The sequence below is a fragment of the Ranitomeya imitator genome, chromosome 5 (assembly GCF_032444005.1).
Source record: "Ranitomeya imitator isolate aRanImi1 chromosome 5, aRanImi1.pri, whole genome shotgun sequence".
NCBI classification, from domain to species: Eukaryota; Metazoa; Chordata; class Amphibia; order Anura; family Dendrobatidae; genus Ranitomeya; species Ranitomeya imitator.
The window spans coordinates 707,436,345-707,461,211 of NC_091286.1; the positions used below are offsets into that span (position 1 = coordinate 707,436,345).

Sequence of the window (24,867 nt, forward strand, 5' to 3'; positions counted from 1 at the left end):
GACTTGGAGTGACCTAGAAGAAGCAGAGACTTGGTGGTGACCTAGAAGAAGCAGAGACTTGGTGGTGACCTGTAAGGAGCAGAAACTTGTGAGTGACCTGTAAGGAAAGGTGACTCGGGGTGACCTGTAAGGAGCAGAGACTTGGGGGTGACTTATAAGGAGCAGAGACACAAGGGTGACCTAAAAGGAGAGGAGACTTGGAAAGAGAAGATTTTTGGGGTCACCTGTAAGAAGTAACTCAGGGGTAATCTGTAAGGAGAGGAGACTCGGGGGTGATCTGCAAGGAGCAGAGATTTGGAGGTCATCTGTAAAGAGAGGAGACTTTCGTGTGACCTGTATGGATCGGAGACTCGTAGGTGACCTATAAGGAATGAGACTCGGGGGAGATGTGTAAGGAAAAGAGACTTGGCGGTATCCTGTGAGAAGAAGGAGACTCAGGGTGATCTTTATGGACCAAAGACCTGGCATGACCTGTAAGGAAAGAAGGCTAGGGTGACCAGTATGGAGCAGAGACATGGAGGTGACCTGTTAGGAGAGATGACGTGTGCGGAGTAGAGACTTGCTGGTGGCCTGTAGGGATTGGAGTCTCGGGGGTGACCTGTAAGGAAAGGAGACTTGTGAGTGACCTCTAAGGAGAGGAGATCCAGGTGTACACGGGAAAGAGAGGAGACTTGTGGGTATCCAGGAAGGAGAGGAGACAAAATGGAGTGCCCCCTAGGGCTGTGGGATGCTCGGTACCGGGTCGGCACAGTTCTTAAAGGGGAAGTCACGGCGGCAGTGACCCGGTCCGTGGCCCTGGGCGTCCAATTAAAGGGAATAAAGCGTAGTGGGAAATAAAGTCTAATGTAGTAATGTTCGTGACGCCTCCTGTGGTACTCGGCCAGGGATGGCCGACGCTGCTTAAAGGGATCCGCTGGGGCCGATGGTGATGCAGCTTAGATAGTTTCGCTCCCCACAGGTGGAGCAGAGGCCCCAGGGCTACCAGGACAGTCTATGAGCGGTTGTAGATGTTGGGATGTAGGAAATAATTGGAGGACACAGGATTCGCAGTCTCTTTACCTTTAATTGCCAGTGTAGTCTGGGGCACAGTTTACAGGTGATCTTTGAAATCTGGGCATGGCAGGCAGCTCGAGCCTTTTTACAGGTGTCCCTCTCTTGTGGTGACTCCAGGCTCTAATCTTCTGCTGTGCCTTGGAGTGTTAGATGGGCCAGGAGACCTGCAATCTCCTGCTCTCCGGTTTCAGCTGTGGGGCAAACAGTTCCCACACAACCTCGGACCCCGGTGTCCAGGGTCTTGCGCTTAATCCTGGGGGTGAGCTCAATCGCAGCTCCATTCTCAGTTTCTCTCTCCTTTGCTTCTTCTCCCGTCACTGTCTCACACAGACTCACGTCTACCTCCTCCTCCAGACCAAAACTTATAGGGAAGCTACCCTGGAACTGGGTTTAGAGCTCCCCCTTCTGGCCTGGAGTCAGGAAAGTGTTGTATGTAATTAAGAAGAAGGAGTATAAACGGAGCAAAAGAATAGTGCAAAAAATAATTTATTAAGCATATAGTGCATAAATATATACAAACAATACAAGCAGGATGGTTAAAAATAGAGTGAGTCTCCACCAGTAAACACTGCCAGGAATCACTATCCCACATATAAAGTAGTAATAGGGAAGCAGCCTAATATAAACACCAAGTTACCGCTGTGGGTAACTAGTATACCCCCCACAGTGTAAAATACCCGTAACCAGGCGGCGCTTACCAAGAAAATATGCAGAGGCAGTGTGTACCGGGCAGGATTCAGTCCGGGAAATCCCCGACGCGCGTTTCGCTGACGCAGATGTTCGGCTTTCTCAAGGGGAAGTGCCCCAGAACAGGAAAGGACCCTTCAAATAGCGCGGACTCTGCAGCATGTGACTAATCACATGTAGCGCCCCAGCCAACGGCAGCCTTGATAGCGGCGCATGCGTGCCTGGGGCACCCCGTCCCACGTCAGAGACGGCGTCAGGTATCACTCAGCCGCTGTGGGAAGGGAAAGCCCCACAGTGCCTGTGCGAGACAAAGGAGACGCCGCTCGGGCCGGGAACCAAGGGAACCGAAAGCAACGCATGCGCACCCGAGCATGCCGGACTGTGGTAAGTCAGCGAAGCAGATGTGTGAGCCCAAATGTATAATACAGCCCATACGAGCGTGCTGTACCCAGCATGAAATGTATGTTAGAGGCAACCATACATATTACAACAAACAATGATTAGCTAAAGAAGATGCCATAAAAATAGTCCATGTAATATCACATTAGCTGGGAAAACGGCACGTGTGATGATTCCAACATGTGACAGAATCCGTCCACAGGAGGTGTCCTAAGAGTCGGAGCAGGGTAGATGGAGGGTATAAAAACTAGAAATAGTAAGAGAAAAAATAAGTAAATAAAAACAACAATAAAAACAGAAAAAATCCAAACAGAGGACCCACACATTGGGGACCCGAATGTGGGCACTGGTCAGGAGGCAATATCAAACACGCAAATGCATGAAGGAGAACAGAGAGGAATTTATATGCAAATTAAGGTTTAACCTAAAAAAGAGGAGAAACTGAGGGACTCGTTAAGTCCAGTTGGGGTCAGGGTGTTGAGGCGCACAATCCAAGCGGCTTCTCGTTGCGCTAGCACTTTCTTATAATTCCCGCCTCTGACCCCAAGATGGACACAATCGATGCCTCTGACCTGAAGAGTTCCCGCATCACAGTCATGAAATTGTTTAAAGTGACAGGGGAGAGTCTTCAGGTCAGAGTCATCAGTGGCCGTCCGTGCGGCGTGGATGTCTCTGACATGTTCCCGGACACGTATCCGAAGCTCTCTGGACATGAGTCCCACATATATGAGAACATCCGCACGTGGCATAATATATGACATTAGACGTACCACATGTGATGTGGTGTCTGATGTCACATACCTTGGAACCGTCCGAAGATTTAAAAGACGAGATCCGTACCATATTGGTACAGGCCACACAATGGCCACACTTGAAAGAGCCTAACAGTGGGCCCCTAGTACTGAATGGGTTCACAATAGGAGGGATATAGTGGCTCCGGACCAACAAGTTGCCTAAGTTGGGAGATCTTCTAGCAGTCATTGATGGAAACTCCCCCAAAACAGAGGCTAATGCGGGTTCTGTCAACAAGACCGACCAGTGTTTTTTTAAAATTTCCCGCATATTTGTCCACTCGTGATTATATGTGGTGATAAACCGGACCCTATCTCCCTCTGTTTGTGTCTCCCGTTTATTAGTTTTTGGGTACAATAGGTCCCTCCGTGGCGTCCTTCTGGCTCTTTCAAACCCCCGCTTAATGGTCCTGTGGCTGTACCCACGTGCCTCAAAACGCCCCCTCAGGTCCTCCGCCTGTGCGAGGAATCTGTTGTCAGTAGAGCAAATCCGTCTCATCCTCAGGAACTGTCCGACCGGGCCGGCCCTGACAGTACTATAATTGTGTGCTGAACCTGCATGCAAGAGAGCGTTGACTGACGTCGACTTCCTGTAGACGTCCGTCTGAATACGACGTGCATCATCAATCTCAAATGTAACGTCCAGGAAGTCGATGCGTTGGTCATGAAATTGATATGTCAGTTTTATGTTTAGCTCATTCTCATTAAGCCGGCTCATAAACTCCACGAACTGCTGGGCCGTTCCCCCCCACAAAAACAGAATATCATCAATATAGCGCATCCAGCACAGCACATGGTTCGCGGACTGCGCGCCCCCGTCGCCAAAAATGGATCTCTCCCATGATCCCAGGAAGTGTTGTATGTAAGTATTACCTGCTAAGGGATTTCCTTCTCACCTCCAGGCATGGCATCACCCTCCCCCGGGAGGCAGGCAATGCCACTGTGGCATCCAGACTCTTGGGTTGCCACAAGTAGACTCGGTGATGACCTGTAAGGAGCAAAGACTCAGAAGTGACCTGTTGTAATCTGCACAGGGCAGTAGTCATGGGCGACTGGGCTGCAGTATTCCCACACCTTGGCACCCCACACACAAATAAACAGTGTCCCGATTTTCCTGTGCTATTTGGGTGGTGTGTAACACTCACATTTTGGTCGCAAGTCACTTTTGCCTCCAGTTCTTCAACTTCAGAAACCGCCATCAAATTTGTTTTATAATAGAAAACTTTACTTACCTCCCAATTTCCATCATATTGAAACATGCAGTATTGGGCACAGACCTTTCCATTTTCAGCACGTTCTGATATCCGCTGTTCGCTTGTCCTGAGCTACCCCATTCCTCTCTGGCATCTCTGACCCCTGGGATACTCCATTCTTCTCTGCAGCTTCCATGAGTCCTGTCCCTTATGCAATTCCCCATCCAACTTCCTCTCCTAGGAAGAAATTGAGGCACACTTCTCAGTGCCTCAGTTGGACCATAGGCCCCAGACATTCCAGGTATGTCCTCTCTGAATTTATGGGTTATGTTCTCTTGCTGCTGAACAGCCCGTGCGTGCTCCTTGTTCCCACAGACCTTCTGCTGCTGGTTTCTCTCCATCTAATCTCTTACTCTGACTGCACTAAACAGGAAGTTTGCCTCTTGTTACCTGCCCCTCCTACACTGGGCTGTTCCTGAACACATTAACTGTTCCTATCCTAAACCTACCTACTTCCCGAACTTATTGTGCCCACCATTGCACTATACCCAATCCTATCTTACAGCTAAATCTTAACCTATGTCCTATATGCATATCCTTTCCCTATATCTAATACATTAGAGCACATCGAGTCCTCCACATATTATAGATTATATGTTCTATGCAATAGAACACACTTTTTCGTATACACAGGTTAGAGCAGTTTTTCTAATCAAGGGAGAAGCACATGACCGTCCCGGTCACCCTCTGTAAGGGGTAGAGAATCGGGGAGTGACTTGTAAGGAGAAGAGTCTTGGGTGTTCCCTGGAAGGAGAAGAGACTCGGGGATAACCTGTTAGAAGCAGAGACTTGTGGGTGATTTGGAAGGAGAAGAACCTTTTCGACACAGAGGCAGCACAGAGAGGCTGAACAGCAGCACAGAGAGGCTGAACGGCAGCACAGAGAGGCTGAACGGCAGCACAGAGAGGCTGAACGGCAGCAAACAGAGAGGCTGAACAACAGCACACAGAGGCTGAACAGCAGCACACAGAGGCTGAACAACAGCACACAGAGAGGCTGAACGGCAGCACACAGAGGCTAAACGGCAACACAGAGAGGCTGAACGGCAGCACACAGAGAGGCTGAACAGCAGCACACAGAGAGGCTGAACAGCAGCACACAGAGAGGCTGAACAGCAGCACACAGAGGCTGAACGGCAGCACAGAGAGGCTGAACGGCAGCACAGAGAGGCTGAACGGCAGCACAGAGAGGCTGAACAACAGCACACAGAGGCTGAACAACAGCACACAGAGAGGCTGAACGGCAGCACACAGGCTGAACAGCAGCACACAGAGAGGCTGAACAGCAGCACACAGAGGCTGAACAGCAGCACAGAGAGGCTGAACAGCAGCACACAGAGGCTAAACGGCAACACAGAGAGGCTGAACAGCAGCACACAGAGGCTGAACAGCAGCACACAGAGGCTAAACGGCAGCACACAGAGGCTGAACAACAGCACAGAGAGACTGAATGGCAGCACACAGAGGCTGAACAACAGCACAGAGAGACTGAACGGCAGCACACAGAGGCTAAACGGCAGCACACAGAGGCTGAACAACAGCACAGAGAGACTGAATGGCAGCACACAGAGGCTGAACAACAGCACAGAGAGACTGAACGGCAGCACACAGAGGCTGAACGGCAGCACAGAGAGGCTGAACGGCAGCAAACAGAGGCTGAACAACAGCACAGAGAGGCTGAACGGCAGCACAGAGAGGCTGAACGGCAGCACAGAGAGGCTGAACGGCAGCACAGAGAGGCTGAACGGCAGCACAGAGAGGCTGAACAGCAGCACAGAGAGGCTGAACTGCAGCACAGAGAGGCTGAACAGCAGCAAACAGAGGCTGAACAACAGCACACAGAGGCTGAATGGCAGTATACAGAGGCTGAACTACAACAGGCAGAGGCTTAACGACAGCACAGATAGGCTGTACATCAACACAGAAGTTCTACAGCAGCACACAGAGGCTGTACGGCAGCAGATAGAGGCTATACGGGAGCACACAGAGGTTGTACAGAAGCACACAGGGTGTATGGCAGCACACAGAGGATGTCTGGCAGCACACAGAGGCTTTATGGCAGCACACAGAGGCTGTACGGCAGCATATAGAGGTTGTACAGCAGCACACAGAGGGTGTATGGCAGCACACAGAGGCTGACCGGCAGCACACAGAGGCTGTACATCAGCACACAGAGGATGTGCAGCAGAACACAGAGGCTGTAAAGCAGCATGCAAAGGGTGTATGGCAGCACACAGAGGATGTACGGCAGCACAGAGGGTGTACAGCAGCACACAGAGGATGTCCAGCAGCACACAGAGGATGTCCGGTAGCGCACAGAGGATGTACGGCAGCACATAGAGGTTGTACAGAAGCACACAGAGGCTGTACATCAATACAGAGAGGATCTATAGCAGCACACAGAGGCTGTACAGCAGCACACAGAGGCTGTACAGGAACACATAGATGTTGTCCAGCAGCACACAGAGGATGTACGTCAGCACACAGAGGATGTCCGGCAGCACACAGAGGATGTCTGTAAGCACACAGAGGCTGTCCGGCCGCACAGAGAGGTTGTACAGCAGCACACAGAGGTTGTATATCAGCACAGAGAGGTTCTACAGCAGCACATAGAAACTGTACGGCAGCACACAGAGACTGTACAGCAGCACACAGAGGCTGAAGGGCACACAGATTGTGTATGGCAGCACACAGATTGTGTATGGCAGCACACAGATGTCTGTCAGCACACAGAGGCTGTCCGGCAGCTCTTATGGTTGCGCCGTGCTACAGGCTTTGAGGCTTTATGTGAAGGACTCTGCCGTGCACATGACCCCAGTGATGGGGATTCTTATGAGTGGCTTGGATCTTCTCCAGGTCGCACTTACATTCACCTTCTCCTGACAGTTTGTAGATGTTTCTCTAATTTGTATCCTCTCCGGAACAAAGGCCCGTATTGTGCGGCCCGTGACCGGCCTGGATTAATGTCTGCGTGAGGCTGGGCCGCGTTCATTCACTCCAAGCTCAGAACCAGTTTTTCCACTTGGTGTCTATTTACTGTGTCTATGGCAAACTATGCTGCAAAAACCCTTCCGAAACCACGAATGTAGAAAAACAGAGAGCGGCACTGTGGTTTCCCTGTTGTCTGGTCCTGACGTACAGTAGTGTCCGGCCCGACAAGGGAAGACCATGATAGAAGCCGAGAGGCAGTCATGGTGGCCATCTGGCAGACCACATATCGCTGACGATCTCCTCCCATGGATTCTCTTCTCCAGGACGGAGGGTCCCGGCTTTATTATAATGATTTTGTCCCGATTACGACACGGCCACGTTATTACCGGATGTCACCATGTTTCTTGTAGTGCGTGTGGAGAAGTTGGTGAGACATTACAAGATCCGTCAGTCCGTCCATGGCGCCTTCTGTCTGGTGGAGAGAGCGTCGTTTCCCAGTCTGAAGGATCTCGTCCTGTATTATCGCGACCAGTATGACGGACTGTGCTGTAAACTGGAGATGCCGTGCGTCAAGGTGAGATACGAGAGGATTCACTGCCATCGTTATCACACACTGGTCCCAGCGAGAGAACGTCTCGCCCCCCATTATATAGTGGGAGGATGTGTGGTGCCAGCCTCTCGTACAGCCGGCGCCACCACATCACTGGTCCGATAGTGAGACTCAGCACCGTGGGTGGGCTGGGGGCCTCGTCAGGATGTAAGATGTCTGCCCTCTGTGTATTGGGGGCTCGGAGGGGCAGTCTGGTCGGGAGGTAGGAGGGGGCCTGGAACTACAGACCTTCAATCCACTTCTCCTTTCTTCTTTTCTTCCATGAAGCTGGACCTCCCTTCGGTGCAGAGCATATCCCACACCACCGTAGACCACCTGGAGATCGACCCCTGCTCCATACAGAAGGTTCGGCCGCTGGGCAGCGGCAGGTTTGGCACGGTGTGGCTGGGCTTGTGGAACGGAACCACGGAGGTGGCAGTGAAGGAACTCCAAGGTGACACTCAACTTCTCGCCCTCTTCCACCCACATAAATAAGTCCTTCTCGTGCCCCATTAGGGTGGGTGCCTGCACCAGGACTATCCCTGTGATTGCTCACGCTGGGGGTCCCATCGTTACACATCTGATATCAATCACTGTCTGGATATTAAGGGGGCAGATGTCACGTCTTCTTACGTTCTGTGTCTTCATTCTGATGACAGTGACGGCCGAGTCCCTCCAAAAGACGTTGTACGGGGAGGCCGAGACCATGTGGAAGCTGAGCCACGAGAAGCTGCTGAAATTATACGCCGTGTGTCTGCAGACCAAGCCCGTCTTCATAGTCACCGAGTACATGCCACAGGGGACCCTGAAGAAGTATCTGCAAGGTGAAACATCCAGGGCAGCGGCACTGATCATGTGACCCAGGAGAAGCGGGGCGAAACGTGACTGCAACCCTACAGATCAGCCCCATCATGCTGTACACGTCCTACCATAACCCCCATCATCCTGTACACGTCCTACCATAACCCCCATCATGCTGTACATGTCCTACCATAACCCCCATCATCCTGTACATGTCCTACCATAACCCCCATCATGCTGTACATGTCCTACCATAACCCTCATCATGCTGTACATGTCCTACCATAACCCCCATCATGCTGTACACGTCCTACCATAACCCCCATCATCCTGTACACGTCCTACCATAACCCCCATCATCCTGTACATGTCATACTATAGCCCTCTGTTATGAACTGGTGGTTTAGGAGCAACATGGGACGAGCTCTGAAGGAAGTGGTAACGTACTGACCGCAGTCCCTAAGCTCAACACAACACTAGAAGTAGCCGTGGGATGCTCCTGTCACTCCCCAGGCATCTCGTCACAGCCTAAGAGCTAACTACCCCTAAAGAAAGAAGCAGGAAAGCTATCTTGCCTCAGAGAAAATCCCCAAAGGATAGATAGCCCCCCACAAGTAATGACTGTGAGTGGAGAGGGAAAAGACATACACAGAATGAAACCAGGATGAGCACAGGAGGCCAGTCTAGCTTGATAGATAAGACAGGTATTAAAAACTACAAAAAATCCACACAGAGTTTACTAAAAATCTCCGCACCTGACTAAAGGTGTGGAGGGCAAATCTGCTTCCCAGAGCTTCCAGCAAGACAGAATTAATTCACACTGATAACGCTGGACAAACATAGAAAGCACAGAATGGATAAATCCACAATCTGTGGACAGAAAAGAGCAAGCAAGGACTTTGCTTTGCTGAACTGGTCAGGAAAACAAGGAAATCCAAAGAGATGTGAATCCAACCAGGAACCATTGACAAGTGGCACAAGCTGAAGGAAAGAGCCAGGCATAAATAGCCGAGCAGAATAGACAATCAGTGGAAGCCGCTGCTGACAGCTAAATCCAAGGAGCAGCCATACCACTTAAAACCACCGGAGGGAGCCCAAGAGCGGAATTCACAACAGCCCTCATCATGCTGTACATGTCCTACCATAACCCCCATCATGCTGTACATGTCCTACCATAACCCCCATCATGCTGTACATGTCCTACCATAACCCCCATCATGCTGTACATGTCCTACCATAACCCCCATCATGCTGTACATGTCCTACCATAACCCCCATCATGCTGTACATGTCCTACCATAACCTCCATCATGCGGTACATGTCATACTATCACCCCCATTATCCTGTACACGTCCTACCATAACCCCCATCATCCTGTACATCTCATACTGTCACCCCCATGGTGCAGGGTTTGGATAGTGATATATTTGGTGTTTTCATTCTCAGCTCATCAGAAGATAAAGGATTTGCCGTTTCTGCAGATGGTGGACTTCGCTGTGCAGGTCAGTGCCTCCATATATATCAGTGCCTCCATATATGTCAGTGCCTCCATATATGTCAGTGCCTCCATATATGTCAGTGCCTCCATGTATGTCAGTGCCTCCATGTATGTCAGTGCCTCCATGTATGTCAGTGCCTCCATGTATGTCAGTGCCTCCATGTATGTCAGTGCCTCCATATATGTCAGTGCCTCCATATGTCAGTACCTCCATATATGTCAGTGCCTCCATATATGTCAGTGCCTCCATGTATGTCAGTGCCTCCATGTATGTCAGTGCCTCCATATATGTCAGTGCCTCCATATATGTCAGTGCCTCCATATATGTCAGTGCCTCCATATATGTCAGTGCCTCCATATATGTCAGTGCCTCCATATATGTCAGTGCCTCCATGTACAGCTCTGGCAAAAATTAAGAGACCACTGCACAATGTTCAGTTTGTCTGATTTTCCTCTTTATATTTTTGAGTAAAATGTAAATTGTTCTTTTATTCTATAAACTTCTGAGCACATGTCTCCGAAGTTCCAAGCAAAAATGTTTGTATTTATTTTCGGAAAATGAGAAATGGTAAAAATAGCAAAAAATGCAGTGCCTACAGACCTCAAATAATGCAAAAAAACAAGTTCATAATGATATAGAAACAATACTAATGTTTTACCTCTGGAAGAGTTCAGAAATCAATATCTTGTGGAATAACCATGATTGTTAATCCCAGCTTTCCTGCGTCTCGGCAGCTTTCCACCAGTCTTTCACACGGCTCCTGGTACAATAATGTCAGCCGTTCTTGGTTTGATGGCTTGTGACGATCCATCATCCTCCTGATTACATTCCAGAGGTTAATGTGCTGTTCCGTGTAAGGCTACGTTCACATTCGCGTCTTTGGACGCAGCGTCGTCGTCGCAACGCACGACGGATGTGAAACGCACGCAAAAACGCATTGTTTTGTGACGCATGCGTCCATTTTTGGCTTGATTTTGGACGCAAAAAAATGCAACTTGCTGCGTCTTCTGCGCCCTGACGCTTGCGCCAAAAATGACGCATGCGTCACAAAACGAAAGACAACGCATGTCCATGCTCTCGACGCAACGCAAATGTGAACGTAGCCTTAGTTATGCTCTTCAGTTTTATGTGTATTTGCTATGTAAGTTCTTACATTTTACCCTGCTGCCACCCAGTGGCCTTTTTCCGTATGGCAGTTTGTTATTAATTTATCATTGTGGGCATGTCTTTCACTTCCGGTTCGGGGGTCAAGTCTTCTCTTCCTCTGGCAGCCATTTCATTTTCAGTTTGCATGCTGTTGTGAGAGGACACGCTTGAATTGGGCTTAGGAAGGCATCAGTCTTTCGACCTCTTGCTGCTCACTCACTGTCACTGATACACTCGTGAGCAGCATTGGTCCTGTCTGCTCTACAGCGAGGAAAACTGAAGGTACGATTTTCTCTCTCACAACTCTTAATAGTCAACTACACCTCCACACGCCTCATGTGGGGACAGAACAGTCGAAAGACTGCCTCGAAGCCCAGCCAGAATCATCCTTATATCCCTATCCATGTGCCCACGCTCTGCCTGCTCACATACTGCAGCCCTGCTCTGCTAAGAAATCTCCTGCAGCATCACATCAGACTGCATTGTGCATAAAGACTCTCTGTATATTATACCACATCGCTGCAGGTTGTTGGACTATAGAACCCCACAATTCTCCAAAAACAGCTTGGGAATCTTATCAGGGGGTCGCAACTAAGCTGCACCACGATTTCCAGCTCCCAATTCAAAAGTTCAGTTTCTTAAAGAGACAGCGCACCTTAAATCAAAAAGGACCTTACGCAGTTCCCCAATGCTGAAACAGAGCAAATACAACCCGATACTGTCCATTATGAAGACCGGGAAGCAGTGCCCGCTTCCGCAGCAGATCCAGATGCACGACCAGTACGCTCCCTCAAGCCAACATTAAAGGTCCTCGAGAATTACTGTTCCACACGGGACGAGTTCAATGACAACCTGGACGACCTGGAAGCGAGTCACCTCCCTCATGTCAAGCATCCAACGCCACAAAGATGATGCAGCGAGTTTACAGGACACTAAAAGACAGCTAGACGTGGCCCACGGCAGATACAAGAGACTGTCTGCAAAGTATACTGCCTTCCTGAAAGACTCTAAAATCGACGAAGCCCTATCAGAGTTAAGCAAAGCAGATTCCACAGAGAAAGGGATGCCACCGTGCAAGACGCCAAAGATATAGCGGAGCTTTGTATTGCCCATCTGCAAGAAACTAGATCGCACAGGTCAGCCTCATCTAAACACTCTGTTCGGTCATACAAATCATCCTGCTCAAGAACTTCAGCCCTCAGCGACAGAATCCTAGAGGCCCGTTTAAACGCAGGGCGGTCCAAGCGAAGATGTTCATACACAGAAAAGAAAGCAGAGGCTAAAGCAGAAGCAAAGAAAGCAGAAGCAGAGGCCCGAGCAAAGACTCTTCAAACAGAAGCAGAGGCAAAAGCAAAGATTCTTCAAACAGAAGCCGAAGCAAAGAAAGCAGAAGCAGAGGCCCAAGCAAAGACTCTTCAAGCAAAAGCAGAGGCCCGAGCAAAGACTCTTCAAACAGAAGCAGAGGCAAAAGCAAAGATTCTTCAGTCAGAAGCCGAAGCAAAGAAAGCAGAAGCAGAGGCTCGAGCAAAGATTCTTCAAACAGAAATGGAGGAAGAAATCGCATTAGTCAAAGTAAAAATACTTGAGTGAGCATTGTAGCAAAACCTCGACCCGATTTGCCTGCCACCACAGGAAGATTACCCAGCTGTTCGTACCAGCGACTACGTGCAGAAACAGATACCTGCAGCGGACACCTTCTCCAGCGACGTTCAACCCAACATTGCGGAAACGTCCAAGTCAGCCCAACCTATGGTGCCAGTATCGCCCACAGCCCCTGCAGAGACCCAAGCCCAACGCCGTGATGCACCCCTTCAGGAGCAGTCACCACCGCAAGATGACCGCAAGGCACACTCCAGCCTGCCTCCACAGTTCAAGCAGCAGTCATCGGAATCTCCAAAGGTTAAACCACAGCTCAACCCTGCAGCAACATCATTCTACCCGAGAACAATTCACCCTTCCATCTCACACAGCTTATACGCCCGAGGGGCACCACAAGCTACTACGGTAACAAGGAGTGCAGATTCAGACATGTCCGAGTTTGCCAGGTTCATGGTGAGCAGGGAGCTAATCAGCACTAGCCTCTCAAAATTCGACGACCATGCAGAGAACTACAGAGCCTGGAAAGCAACCTTCAAGGCCTCCATTGCTGATCTCAACCTAACCGCGGAGCAGGAGCTTGACCTCATGGTAAAATGGTTGGGTCCTGAATCCACAAACCGTATCAAGAGTCTTAGGACTGTCTATGTGGGGCAAGCTGAAGCAGGTCTCGCTGTGGCCTGGCAGAGACTCGAAAGAACCTACGGCAGCGCTGAAGCCATAGAAAAGTCCCTATTCAAGAGACTGCAGAACGTTCCAAGGATCAACCATAAGGAAGCCGACAAAGTTCTGGACTTAAGTGACCTTGACTGTCACTCTATCTAAGCCATTGAAGATGTTTCATTGTCCACACACGCAGGCTCAGGAGTGATAGTATCTATTCATTGTCTACACACATTTAGTTTGGATTGCTGCGGTCTTTATGCTGTGATTCGGCATTCAGTAGAATCTGTTGGCATTTATGTATGCTGTCGCTGTAAATCTGTGAAATTGTTACATTTGTCATTTCCAGCCCAGGATTACCCCCTTCTTTTGGGTATTTTACCCTTTATTTATGGATCTGCCTTTATGCGTATCATCCTTTGAGGATTTTTAATTGTTTTTATGTGTGCTCCTTGTTCTATAATAAAGCTTTTTTGATACTCTTTTCGGTTTGGGTGATCCCTGTTATATGCATGTACTTTTTTCTTCATATTTTCTGGTTCGTGTTTCCTGACATGCATTAGGTGATCCCCAGGATATATATTGGAACCATATCATATAGTATTGTTAGTGGATGGTGCCCGCCTATTTGTCTATTTGATGTTAAAACTCTTCAAGATTTACGCATGAGACCTTGGTTACACTTCTGGCTGAAGTTTCTGCCATAATCAAATCAAGACCCCTTGTCCTAGTGTCAATGGATCCTGAAATGCCAACCATTCTTACACTGGCTACTCTTCTTACCCAAAAGATCGGGAACCGCTAACAGTCAGTGGAGAGTTTACTCACACACACTCCTACAAGAAGCAGTGGAAACACGTACAGTACCGCGCCTATTACTTCTGGAACCGGTGGAGAAAGGAATATCTCGTGGTTCTGCAAGGAAGACGAGAATGGCGACAGAGTAAACCGAACTTGAAAGGAGACATTGTGTTAATGAAGGAACAGCAAGCTCAAAGGATCGACTGGCCTATGGGCATCATTACAAAGACTTTCCGTAGTGAGGACTGTAAGGTCCGGAAGGTGGAGCTGAAAGTCCTTAGGAAAGGTGAACCTAAGATATTTCAGAGGCCAATCCACCAGCTTGTATTGGTACTACCAATCGAGGACATTTCGGTAGGATAAACTATGAACAGAACACTGCACTAGTATTTGTCCATTGGATTATAGTTGGGTCAGAGATAGTTTGGCCTAGTGCAGCTTCTCTGATCCGAAGATGGGTTTCCTTTGGATTATCTCAAGAACTGACTTAAAGACATTCATTTATCTTGTTCGAAGTTGTCGTTATTGCATTGCATGCATGTTTGGTTTCATTTTCTAGGTTGTTGGATTTTATTTCAAGGACATTAATATAGTAACATAGTAACATAGTAACATAGTTAGTAAGGCCGAAAAAAGACATTTGTCCATCCAGTTCAGCCTATATTCCATCATAATAAATACCCAGATCTACGTCCTTCTACAGAACCTAATAATTGTATGATACAATATTGTTCTGCTCCAGGAAGACATCCAGGCCTCTCTTGAACCCCTCGACTGAGTTCGCCATCACCACCTCCTCAGGCAAGCAATTCCAGATTCTCACTGCCCTAACAGTAAAGAATCCTCTTCTATGTTGGTGGAAAAACCTTCTCTCCTCCAGACGCAAAGAATGCCCCCTTGTGCCCGTCACCTTCCTTGGTATAAACAGATCCTCAGCGAGATATTTGTATTGTCCCCTTATATACTTATACATGGTTATTAGATCGCCCCTCAGTCGTCTTTTTTCTAGACTAAATAATCCTAATTTCGCTAATCTATCTGGGTATTGTAGTTCTCCCATCCCCTTTATTAATTTTGTTGCCCTCCTTTGTACTCTCTCTAGTGAAATCCCCAAGAATTTCAGATGGGGAGTGTGCTGTTCTGTGTAAGTTATGCTCTTCAGTTTTATGTGTATCTTCATGCTGTGTATGTTCTTGCATTTCTGCTCTGCTGCCACCCAGTGGCCTTTTCCGTATGGCAGCTTGTTATTTATTATTTCTTGTGGGCTTCCAGTTCAGGGGTCAAGTCTTCTCTTCCTCTGGCAGCTATTTCATTTTTAGTTTACATGCTGTTGTGAGAGGACACGCTTGAATCGGGCTTAGGAAGGCTTCAGTCTTTCGACCTCTCGCAGCTCACTTGCTGTCACTAATACACTTGCTGTACTTGCTGTACTTGACTCAACTCTGGAGAAGTTACTGTATACCATCCTACGCTGTATGTCCAGATTTCCAAATAAGCAAGTCTGGATTGCACAATCCCTGGTGTGCATCATCTCTCCAGATGCTGAACAGCATTGGTCCTGTCTGCCCTACAGCGAGGAAAACTGAAGGTACGATTCTCTCACAACCCTTATTAGTCAACTACACCTCGATTCGCCTCATGTGGGGACAGAACAGTTTTCAGTGGGGTTCAAGTCTGGAGATTGGGCTGCCCATGACAGGGATTTGATGTGGTGGTCCTTCATCCAAACCTTGATTGACCTAGTTGTGTGGCATGGCGCATTGTCCTGCTAGAAAAACCAGTCCTCAGAGTTGGGGAACATTGCCTGAGCAGAAGGAATCCACTGTTTCTCCAGGATAATGTATGCGGCTTGATTCATACGTCCTTCGCAAAGAACAACCTGCCCAATTCCAGCCTTGTGGAAGCATCCCCAGATCAACACCGATCCTCCACCAAATTTCACAGTGGGTGCAAGACTCTGTGGCTTGTGCGCCTCTCCAGGTCTCCGTCTAACCATTAGACAACCAGGTGTTGATCTGGAGATGCTTCAGCAAGGCTGGAATTGGGCTGGTTGTTCTTTGCGAAGGACGCAAGAATCAGCCACATACAACGTTATCCTGGAAAAACAGTTGAATCCTTCTGCTCAGGCAACGTTCCCCAACCATGAGGCATCTTTCCCTTCACACATCAGTTTTTTGCCGTCATTCATAATCCGTTGGCTCTGCGGATCGTGAAAAACTGATGCGATGGATCCGTTTTTTTACACGGATCCGACTAGCAGATCTGGCTAATTGGATCGGAGCATGCTCAGTTAAAAAAAACTGAATCCATCGCCATAGGCTTCCATTCTAGCAAGCGACGACAGATGAAACAAGAGGCCATCTGTCGCAATCCGTCGCTAATACAAGTCTATGAGAAAAAAACGGATCCAGCGGCATCAGTCGCCGGATCGTTTTTTTTTTTTTTTTTCAAAATTCGACGGATTGCGACTGATGGCAAAAAACTGATGTGTGAAAGGGGCCTGAGGACTGTTATTTCCAGCAGGACAGTGCGCCATTCCACACAGCTAGGTCAATCGGTGTGGATGAAGGACCAGCACACCAAATCCCTGTCATGGCCGCCCAATCTCCAGACCTGAACCCCATTGGAAACCTCTGGAATGTAATCAGGAGGAAGATGGAAAGTCACAAGCCATCAAACACAGAAGAACGGCTGACATTATTGTACCAGGAGCGGCATAAGGTCACCCAGGAGCAGAGAGACTGGAGGAAAGCTGCCAAGACGCAGGAAAGCTGGGATTAACAGTCATGGTTATTCCACAAAATATTGATTTCTGAACTCTTCCTGAGGTAAAACATTAATATTGTTGTTTCTAAATGATTATGAACTTGTTTTTTTGCCTTATTTGAGGTCTGCATTTTTTTGTTATTTTAACCATTTCTCATTTTCAGAAAATAAATACAAAATGTATTGCTTGGAACTTCGGAGACATGTTGTCAGAAGTTTATAGAATAAAAGAACAATTTACATTTCACTCAAAAATATAAAGAGGAAAATCAGACAAACTGAACATTTTGCAGTGGTCTCTTAATTTTTGCCAGAGCTGTATGTCAGTGCATACATGTCAGTGCCTCCATACATGTCAGTGTCTCCTCACATGTCAGTACCTCCTCACATGTCAGTGCCTCCATATAAGTCAGTGCCTCCTCACATGTCAGTGCCTCCTCACATGTCAGTACCTCCTCACATGTCAGTGCCTCCACATAAGTCAGCACCTCCATACATGTCAGTGCCTCCTCACATGTCAGTGCCTCCTCACATGTCAGTGCCTCCTCACATGTCAGTGCCTCTATACGTCAGCGCTTCATCATATGTCAGTGCCCCCATGTATGTCAATGCCTCTTCACTTATTAGTGCCTCAACACATGTCAGTGCCTCCATTTATGGCGCTACAGTGTGCTGCCTTATTTATTTGATTGTATATGAGTTGGTGACTCTAGGCTAGCACCTGTTCACACTTAGTTTATGTTTGGATGTGACGGTCAGTTTTTTGATGTTTGTATTCATTAGCCTTCGGACTGAGCAATCCGCCTCTTAGCTTCAGGCGTTTTTAATCAAGGCAGGACCCTACCCCTCCACAGAGATATAGATTTCAGTCTAGGAGAGGATTCATAGGTTCCCATACAAATGAAGACTTCATTCTAAGAGTCGATTTGCATTGTTTAGGTCCTGGTAACGAGAATCACCTTAACGTGGCTACCAGGTACACATGAATTGGCCAATTTATGCGCTAAGCTTTTTCAATTTTTCATATTTCTAGTGCAGCGATTCAATTCAATTTTCATGTTTGCAAGCTATGGTGCTACAGTGTGCTGCCTTATTTATTTGATTGTATATGAGTTGGTCACTCTAGGTTCAGCATCTGTTCACACTTAGTCTATGTTTAGATGTGATGGTCAGTTTTTTTAAAACTGCCTGTGCCTCCTCATATGTCTGTGCCTCCTCACATGCCAGTGCTTCCATACACATCAGTGCCTCCACACGTCAGTGCCTCCACACATGTCTGTGCCTCCTCACATGTCAGGGGAGATCAGGAATGAGGGATCTGTACTCATTCTCCTCAGATCTCCCAAGGAATGGATTACATGGAACGGAAGGGCTGCGTCCACCGGGACCTGCGGGCCGAGAACATCCTCCTGTCAGCCATGATGTCCTGCAAGATCGGAGACTTTGGCCTGGCACGTTTCATGGACAGCAGCTCCATGGCCATCACAGCAGGTGACACTCACTAATGGCCACAGATTATATATACATGGCATGTAGAAAGTCTACACACCCCAGTAATATCCCAGGGTTTTGTCATGTGAAATCATCCGACTAAGAAGATTCGTCTCACGACTTTCCCCCCTTTTAATGTCAGCCATAATCTGTACAAACCCTGAAAGGAACAAACAGAAATCGTTATTATGGGAAAGCAGAAATAAGCAACCTAAAATAATGTGGTTGCATAAGTGTGAGCACCCCCTTATAATTAGAGCTGAGGTTGTGTTCGGAATCAGCCAATTACAATTTCCCTCATGTTACACCGTAGTCCGCGCTCGTCCGCCGTTATATACAGTGATTCTGATTAGCTCCAGATAAAGTGTCGCTGCTCTAGGAGGATTTTTCTGGCATTTTCTGGTCCATAATCAGCTGACAATACAGCAAAGGATCTCATTGTGGAAAGTTGTCAGTCAGGAGAAGATACAAGAACATTTCCCAGGCATCAGATCTACCAGGGACACCATGAAGATGTCACCAAGAAGGGGCTGACATCTGGTACTACAGCGACATCACCCAGAACTGGACGTCACTGAAACATTGAAGAAAGAAAATGTCCCTGGAGGCAGCAAGAGATGACAGCAACATTAGAGGAGCTGCAGGAATCTCTGTCTAGTCCTGGTTGTGTCCGGCTTGTGACCACAGTCTCCACATTCTCCATATCTCCAGCCTGTGGGGTCTGGGACAAGACGGAGCCTTTTCTTACATATAAAACCTCCGGGCCGGCGATGTTCTGCCAGAACCTCGAGAAGTAGAAACATGACCTGTCTGATGAAACGGAGGAGGACCTGAAGAGGGCGCTGTACACAGGAGATGTCCCCGCAATCTGTGGTGTCCTGAAGAGGGCGCTGTACACAGGAGATGTCCCCGCAATCTGTGGTGTCCTGAAGAGGGCGCTGTACACAGGAGATGTCCCCGCAATCTGTGGTGACCTGAAGAGGGCGCTGTACACAGGAGATGCCCCCGTAATCTGTGGTGACCTAAAGAGGGCGCTGTACACAGGAGATGTCCCCGCAATCTGTGGTGACCTGAAGAGGGCGCTGTACACAGGAGAGACCCCCGCTATCTGTGGTGACCTGAAGAGGGCGCTGTACACAGGAGATGTCCCCGCAATCTGTGGTGATCTGAAGAGGAGGCTGTACACAGGAGATGTCCCGCAATCTGTGGTGACCTGAAGAGGGCGCTGTACACAGGAGATGTCCTCGCAATCTGTGGTGACCTGAAGAGGACGCTGTACACAGGAGATGTCCCCGCAATCTGTGCTGACCTGAAGAGGACGCTGTACACAGGAGATGCCCCCGTAATCTGTGGTGACCTAAAGAGGGCGCTGTACACAGGAGATGTCCCCGCAATCTGTGGTGACCTGAAGAGGGCGCTGTACACAGGAGATGTCCCCGCAATCTGTGGTGACCTGAAGAGGGCACTGTACACAGGAGATTTCCCCGCAATCTGTGGTGACCTGAAGAGGGCACTGTACACAGGAGATTTCCCCGTAATCTGTGGTGACCTAAAGAGGGCGCTGTACACAGGAGATGTCCCCGCAATCTGTGGTGACCTGAAGAGGGCGCTGTACACAGGAGATGTCCCCGCAATCTGTGGTGACCTGAAGAGAGCGCTGTATACAGGAGATGTCCCCGCAATCTGTGGTGACCTGAAGAGGACGCTGTACACAGGAGATGCCCCCGCAATCTGTGGTGACCTGAAGAGAGCGCTGTATACAGGAGATGTCCCCGCAATCTGTGGTGACCTGAAGAGGACGCTGTACACAGGAGATGTCCCCGCAATCTGTGGTGACCAGAAGAGAGCGCTGTATACAGGAGATGTCCCCGCAATCTGTGGTGACCTGAAGAGGGCGCTGTACACAGGAGATGGTCCCGCAATCGGTGGTGACCTGAAGAGGGCACTGTACACAGGAGATGTCCCCGCAATCTGTGGTGATCTGAAGAGGACGCTGCACACAGGAGATGTCCCCGCAATCTGTGGTGACCTGAAGAGGGCGCTGTACACAGGAGATTTCCCCGCAATCTGTGGTGACCTGAAGAGGACGCTGTACACAGGAGATGTCCCCGCAATCTGTGGGCCCTGAAGAGGACGCTGTACACAGATGTCCCCGCAATCTGTGGTGACCTGAAGAGGGCGCTGTACACAGGAGATGCCCCCGCAATCTGTGGTGACCTGAAGAGGACGCTGTACACAGGAGATGTCCCCGCAATCTGTGGTGACCTGAAGAGGGCGCTGTACACAGGAGATGTCCCCGCAGTCTGTGGTGACCTGAAGAGGGCGCTGTACACAGGAGATGTCCCCGCAATCTGTGGTGACCTGAAGAGGGCGCTGAACACAGGAGATGTCCCCGCAATCTGTGGTGATCTGAAGAGGGCGCTGTACACAGGAGATGTCCCCGCAATCTGTGGTGATCTGAAGAGGGCGCTGTACACAGGAGATGTCCCCGCAATCTGTGGTGACCTGAAGAGGGCGCTGTACACAGGAGATGTCCCCGCAATCTGTGGTGACCTGAAGAGGGCGCTGTACACAGGAGATGCCCCGCAATCTGTGGTGACCTGAAGAGGACGCTGTACACAGGAGATGTCCCCGCAATTTGTGGTGACCTGAAGAGGGCGCTGTACACAGGAGATGTCCCCGCAATCTGTGGTGACCTGAAGAGGACGCTGTTCACAGGAGATGTCCCCGCAATCTGTGGTGACCTGAAGAGGACGCTGTACACAGGAGATGTCCCCGCAATCTGTGGTGACCTGAAGAGGACGCTGTACACAGGAGATGTCCCCGCAATCTGTGGTGACCTGAAGAGGGCGCTGTACACAGGAGATGTCCCCGCAATCTGTGGTGACCTGAAGAGGGCGCTGTACACAGGAGATGCCCCCGCAATCTGTAGTGACCTGAAGAGGGCGCTGTACACAGGAGATGTCCCCGCAATCTCTGGTGACCTGAAGAGGGCGCTGTACACAGGAGATGTCCCCGCTATCTGTGGTGACCTGAAGAGGACGCTGTACACAGGAGATGTCCCCGCAATCTGTGGTGATCTGAGGAGGGCGCTGTACACAGGAGATGCCCCCACAATCTGTAGTGACCTGAAGAGGACGCTGTACACAGGAGATGTCCCCGCAATCTGTAGTGACCTGAAGAGGACGCTGTACACAGGAGATGTCCCCGCAATCTGTGGTGATCTGAAGAGGGCGCTGTACACAGGAGATGCCCCCGCAATCTGTAGTGACCTGAAGAGGGCGCTGTACACAGGAGATGTCCCCGCAATCTCTGGTGACCTGAAGAGGGCGCTGTACACAGGAGATGTCCCCGCTATCTGTGGTGATCTGAGGAGGGCGCTGTACACAGGAGATGCCCCCACAATCTGTGGTGACCTGAAGAGGGCGCTGTACACAGGAGATGCCCCCACAATCTGTAGTGACCTGAAGAGGACGCTGTACACAGGAGATGTCCCCGCAATCTGTAGTGACCTGAAGAGGACGCTGTACACAGGAGATGTCCCCGCAATCTGTGGTGATCTGAAGAGGGCGCTGTACACAGGAGATGCCCCCACAATCTGTAGTGACCTGAAGAGGACGCTGTACACAGGAGATGTCCCCGCAATCTGTGGTGACCTGAAGAGGGCGCTGTACACAGGAGATGTCCCCGCAATCTGTGGTGACCTGAAGAGGACGCTGTACACAGGAGATGTCCCCGCAATCTGTGGTGACCTGAAGAGGACGCTGTACACAGGAGATGTCCCCGCAATCTGTGGTGACCTGAAGAGGACGCTGTACACAGGAGATGTCCCTGCAATCTGTGGTGATCTGAAGAGGGCGCTGTACACAGGAGATGCCCCCGCAATCTGTGGTGACCTGAAGAGGACGCTGTACACAGGAGATGTCCCCGCAATCTGTGGTGACCTGAAGAGGGCGCTGTACACAGGAGATGTCCCCGCAATCTGTGGTGACCTGAAGAGGGCGCTGTACACAGGAGATGTCCCCGCAATCTGTGGTGACCTGAAGAGGACGCTGTACACAGGAGATGCCCCCGCAATCTGTGGTGACCTGAAGAGGGCGCTGTACACAGGAGATGTCCCCGCAATCTGTGGTGACCTGAAGAGGACGCTGTACACAGGAGATGCCCCCGCAAACTGTGGTGACCTGAAGAGGACGCTGTACACAGGAGAGGCCCCGCAATCTGTGGTGACCTGAAGAGGACGCTGTACACAGGAGATGTCCCCGCAATCTGTGGTGACCTGAAGAGGACACTGTACACAGGAGATGCACCCGCAATCTGTGGTGACCTGAAGAGGGCGCTGTACACAGGAGATGTCCCCGCAATCTGTGGTGACCTGAAGAGGGCGCTGTACACAGGAGATGTCCCCGCAATCTGTGGTGACCTGAAGAGGGCGCTGTACAGAGGAGATGTCCCCGCAATCTGTGGTGACCTGAAGAGGGCGCTGTACAGAGGAGATGTCCCCGCAATCTGTGGTGACCTGAAGAGGGCGCTGTACACAGGAGATGCCCCCGCAATCTGTGGTGACCTGAAGAGGGCGCTGTACACAGGAGATGTCCCCGCAATCTGTGGTGACCTGAAGAGGACGCTGTACACAGGAGATGTCCCCGCAATCTGTGGTGACCTGAAGAGGGCGCTGTACACAGGAGATGCCCCCGCAATCTGTGGTGACCTGAAGAGGGCGCTGTACACAGGAGATGTCCCCGCAATCTGTGGTGACCTGAAGAGGACGCTGTACACAGGAGATGTCCCCGCAATCTGTGGTGTCCTGAAGAGGGCGCTGTACACAGGAGATGTCCCCGCAATCTGTGGTGACCTGAAGAGGACGCTGTACACAGGAGATGTCCCCGCAATCTGTGGTGACCTGAAGAGGGCGTTGTACACAGGAGATGTCCCCGCAATCTGTGGTGACCTGAAGAGGACGCTGTACACAGGAGATGTCCCCGCAATCTGTGGTGACCTGAAGAGGGCGCTGTACACAGGAGATGCCCCCGCAATCTGTGGTGACCTGAAGAGGGCGCTGTACACAGGAGATGTCCCGCAATCTGTGGTGACCTGAAGAGGACGCTGTACACAGATGTCCCCGCAATCTGTGGTGTCCTGAAGAGGACGCTGTACACAGGAGATGCCCCGCAATCTGTGGTGACCTGAAGAGGGCGCTGTACACAGGAGATGTCCCCGCAATCTGTGGTGACCTGAAGAGGACGCTGTACACAGGAGATGCCCCCGCAATCTGTGGTGACCTGAAGAGGGCGCTGTACACAGGAGATGTCCCCGCAATCTGTGGTGACCTGAAGAGGACGCTGTACACAGGAGATGTCCCCGCAATCTGTGGTGACCTGAAGAGGGCGCTGTACACAGGAGATGTCCCCGCACTCTGTGGTGACCTGAAGAGGGCGCTGTACACAGGAGATGCCCCGCAATCTGTGGTGACCTGAAGAGGGCGCTGTACACAGGAGATGCCCCGCAATCTGTGGTGACCTGAAGAGAGCGCTGTATACAGGAGATGTCCCCGCAATCTGTGGTGACCTGAAGAGGGCGCTGTACACAGGAGATGTCCCCGCAATCTGTGGTGACCTGAAGAGGACGCTGTACACAGGAGATGCCCCCGCAATCTGTGGTGACCTGGAGAGGACGCTGTACACAGGAGATGTCCCCGCAATCTGTGGTGACCTGAAGAGGACGCTGTACACAGGAGATGTCCCCGCTATCTGTGGTGTCCTGAAGAGGGCGCTGTACACAGGAGATGCCGAGAGATAGACCCCGACCCAGAAGCGCTGACTGCTGCAAGAAACTCACAGGGGACTGCAGCAAAGTATTAGTCTACGGGCGTGCAGATTTATGCAACTACATTATTTTTGTTTTCCACCAGAAATTATTCCAGTTTGCCTTTTATTTGCATTGTACCGATCACGATGACATTCGAGGAGGAAAATATCTGAAATTAATGTTCGTGTAGAATTTTACTACATGAAAAAGACCTGGCATTTTACCAGGGGTGTGAAGACTTTTTAGATCCATATAGGTGGGGCGCAGAGTGTCACATGTACGTGGTCTCATCCAGGGATCACATGGACCAGGTATGGTTTGGAGCAGCTCCGCCATCATAAGAATAATGGAAGAATAATCTAGAGGTGGAGGGATGGCCAACAGTGAAGACCATCAATGTATTGTCTGTGAGGTGTACTTACTTTATCACATGACTGTAATTACCACAGAATTTATTAGTGACCCCCAATATGATGAACAAGACAGTTAGGCTGGGGGATGATGAGGGTTGTCCAGATCTGCTGACACTATAATGTGGGGGTGGCGCACCCGTCTGGACATCACACCACATACCCGAGACGTTTAACCCTTAT

At 49.9% G+C, this 24,867-nt stretch overlaps 1 protein-coding gene across 1 annotated transcript in view; it reads left to right on the plus strand.

Annotated features, from left to right (window-relative positions):
* LOC138638885 (tyrosine-protein kinase-like) overlaps positions 1-24,867 on the plus strand; it is a 69,657-nt gene that overhangs the window by 20,984 nt on the left and 23,806 nt on the right. Inside the window, exons 3-7 of the mRNA XM_069728591.1 lie at positions 7,524-7,687; positions 7,991-8,156; positions 8,362-8,526; positions 9,951-10,006; positions 18,313-18,466. Of these exons, the coding sequence (XP_069584692.1) occupies positions 7,524-7,687; positions 7,991-8,156; positions 8,362-8,526; positions 9,951-10,006; positions 18,313-18,466 (705 nt within the window). The remainder of the gene's footprint in view (positions 1-7,523; positions 7,688-7,990; positions 8,157-8,361; positions 8,527-9,950; positions 10,007-18,312; positions 18,467-24,867) is intronic.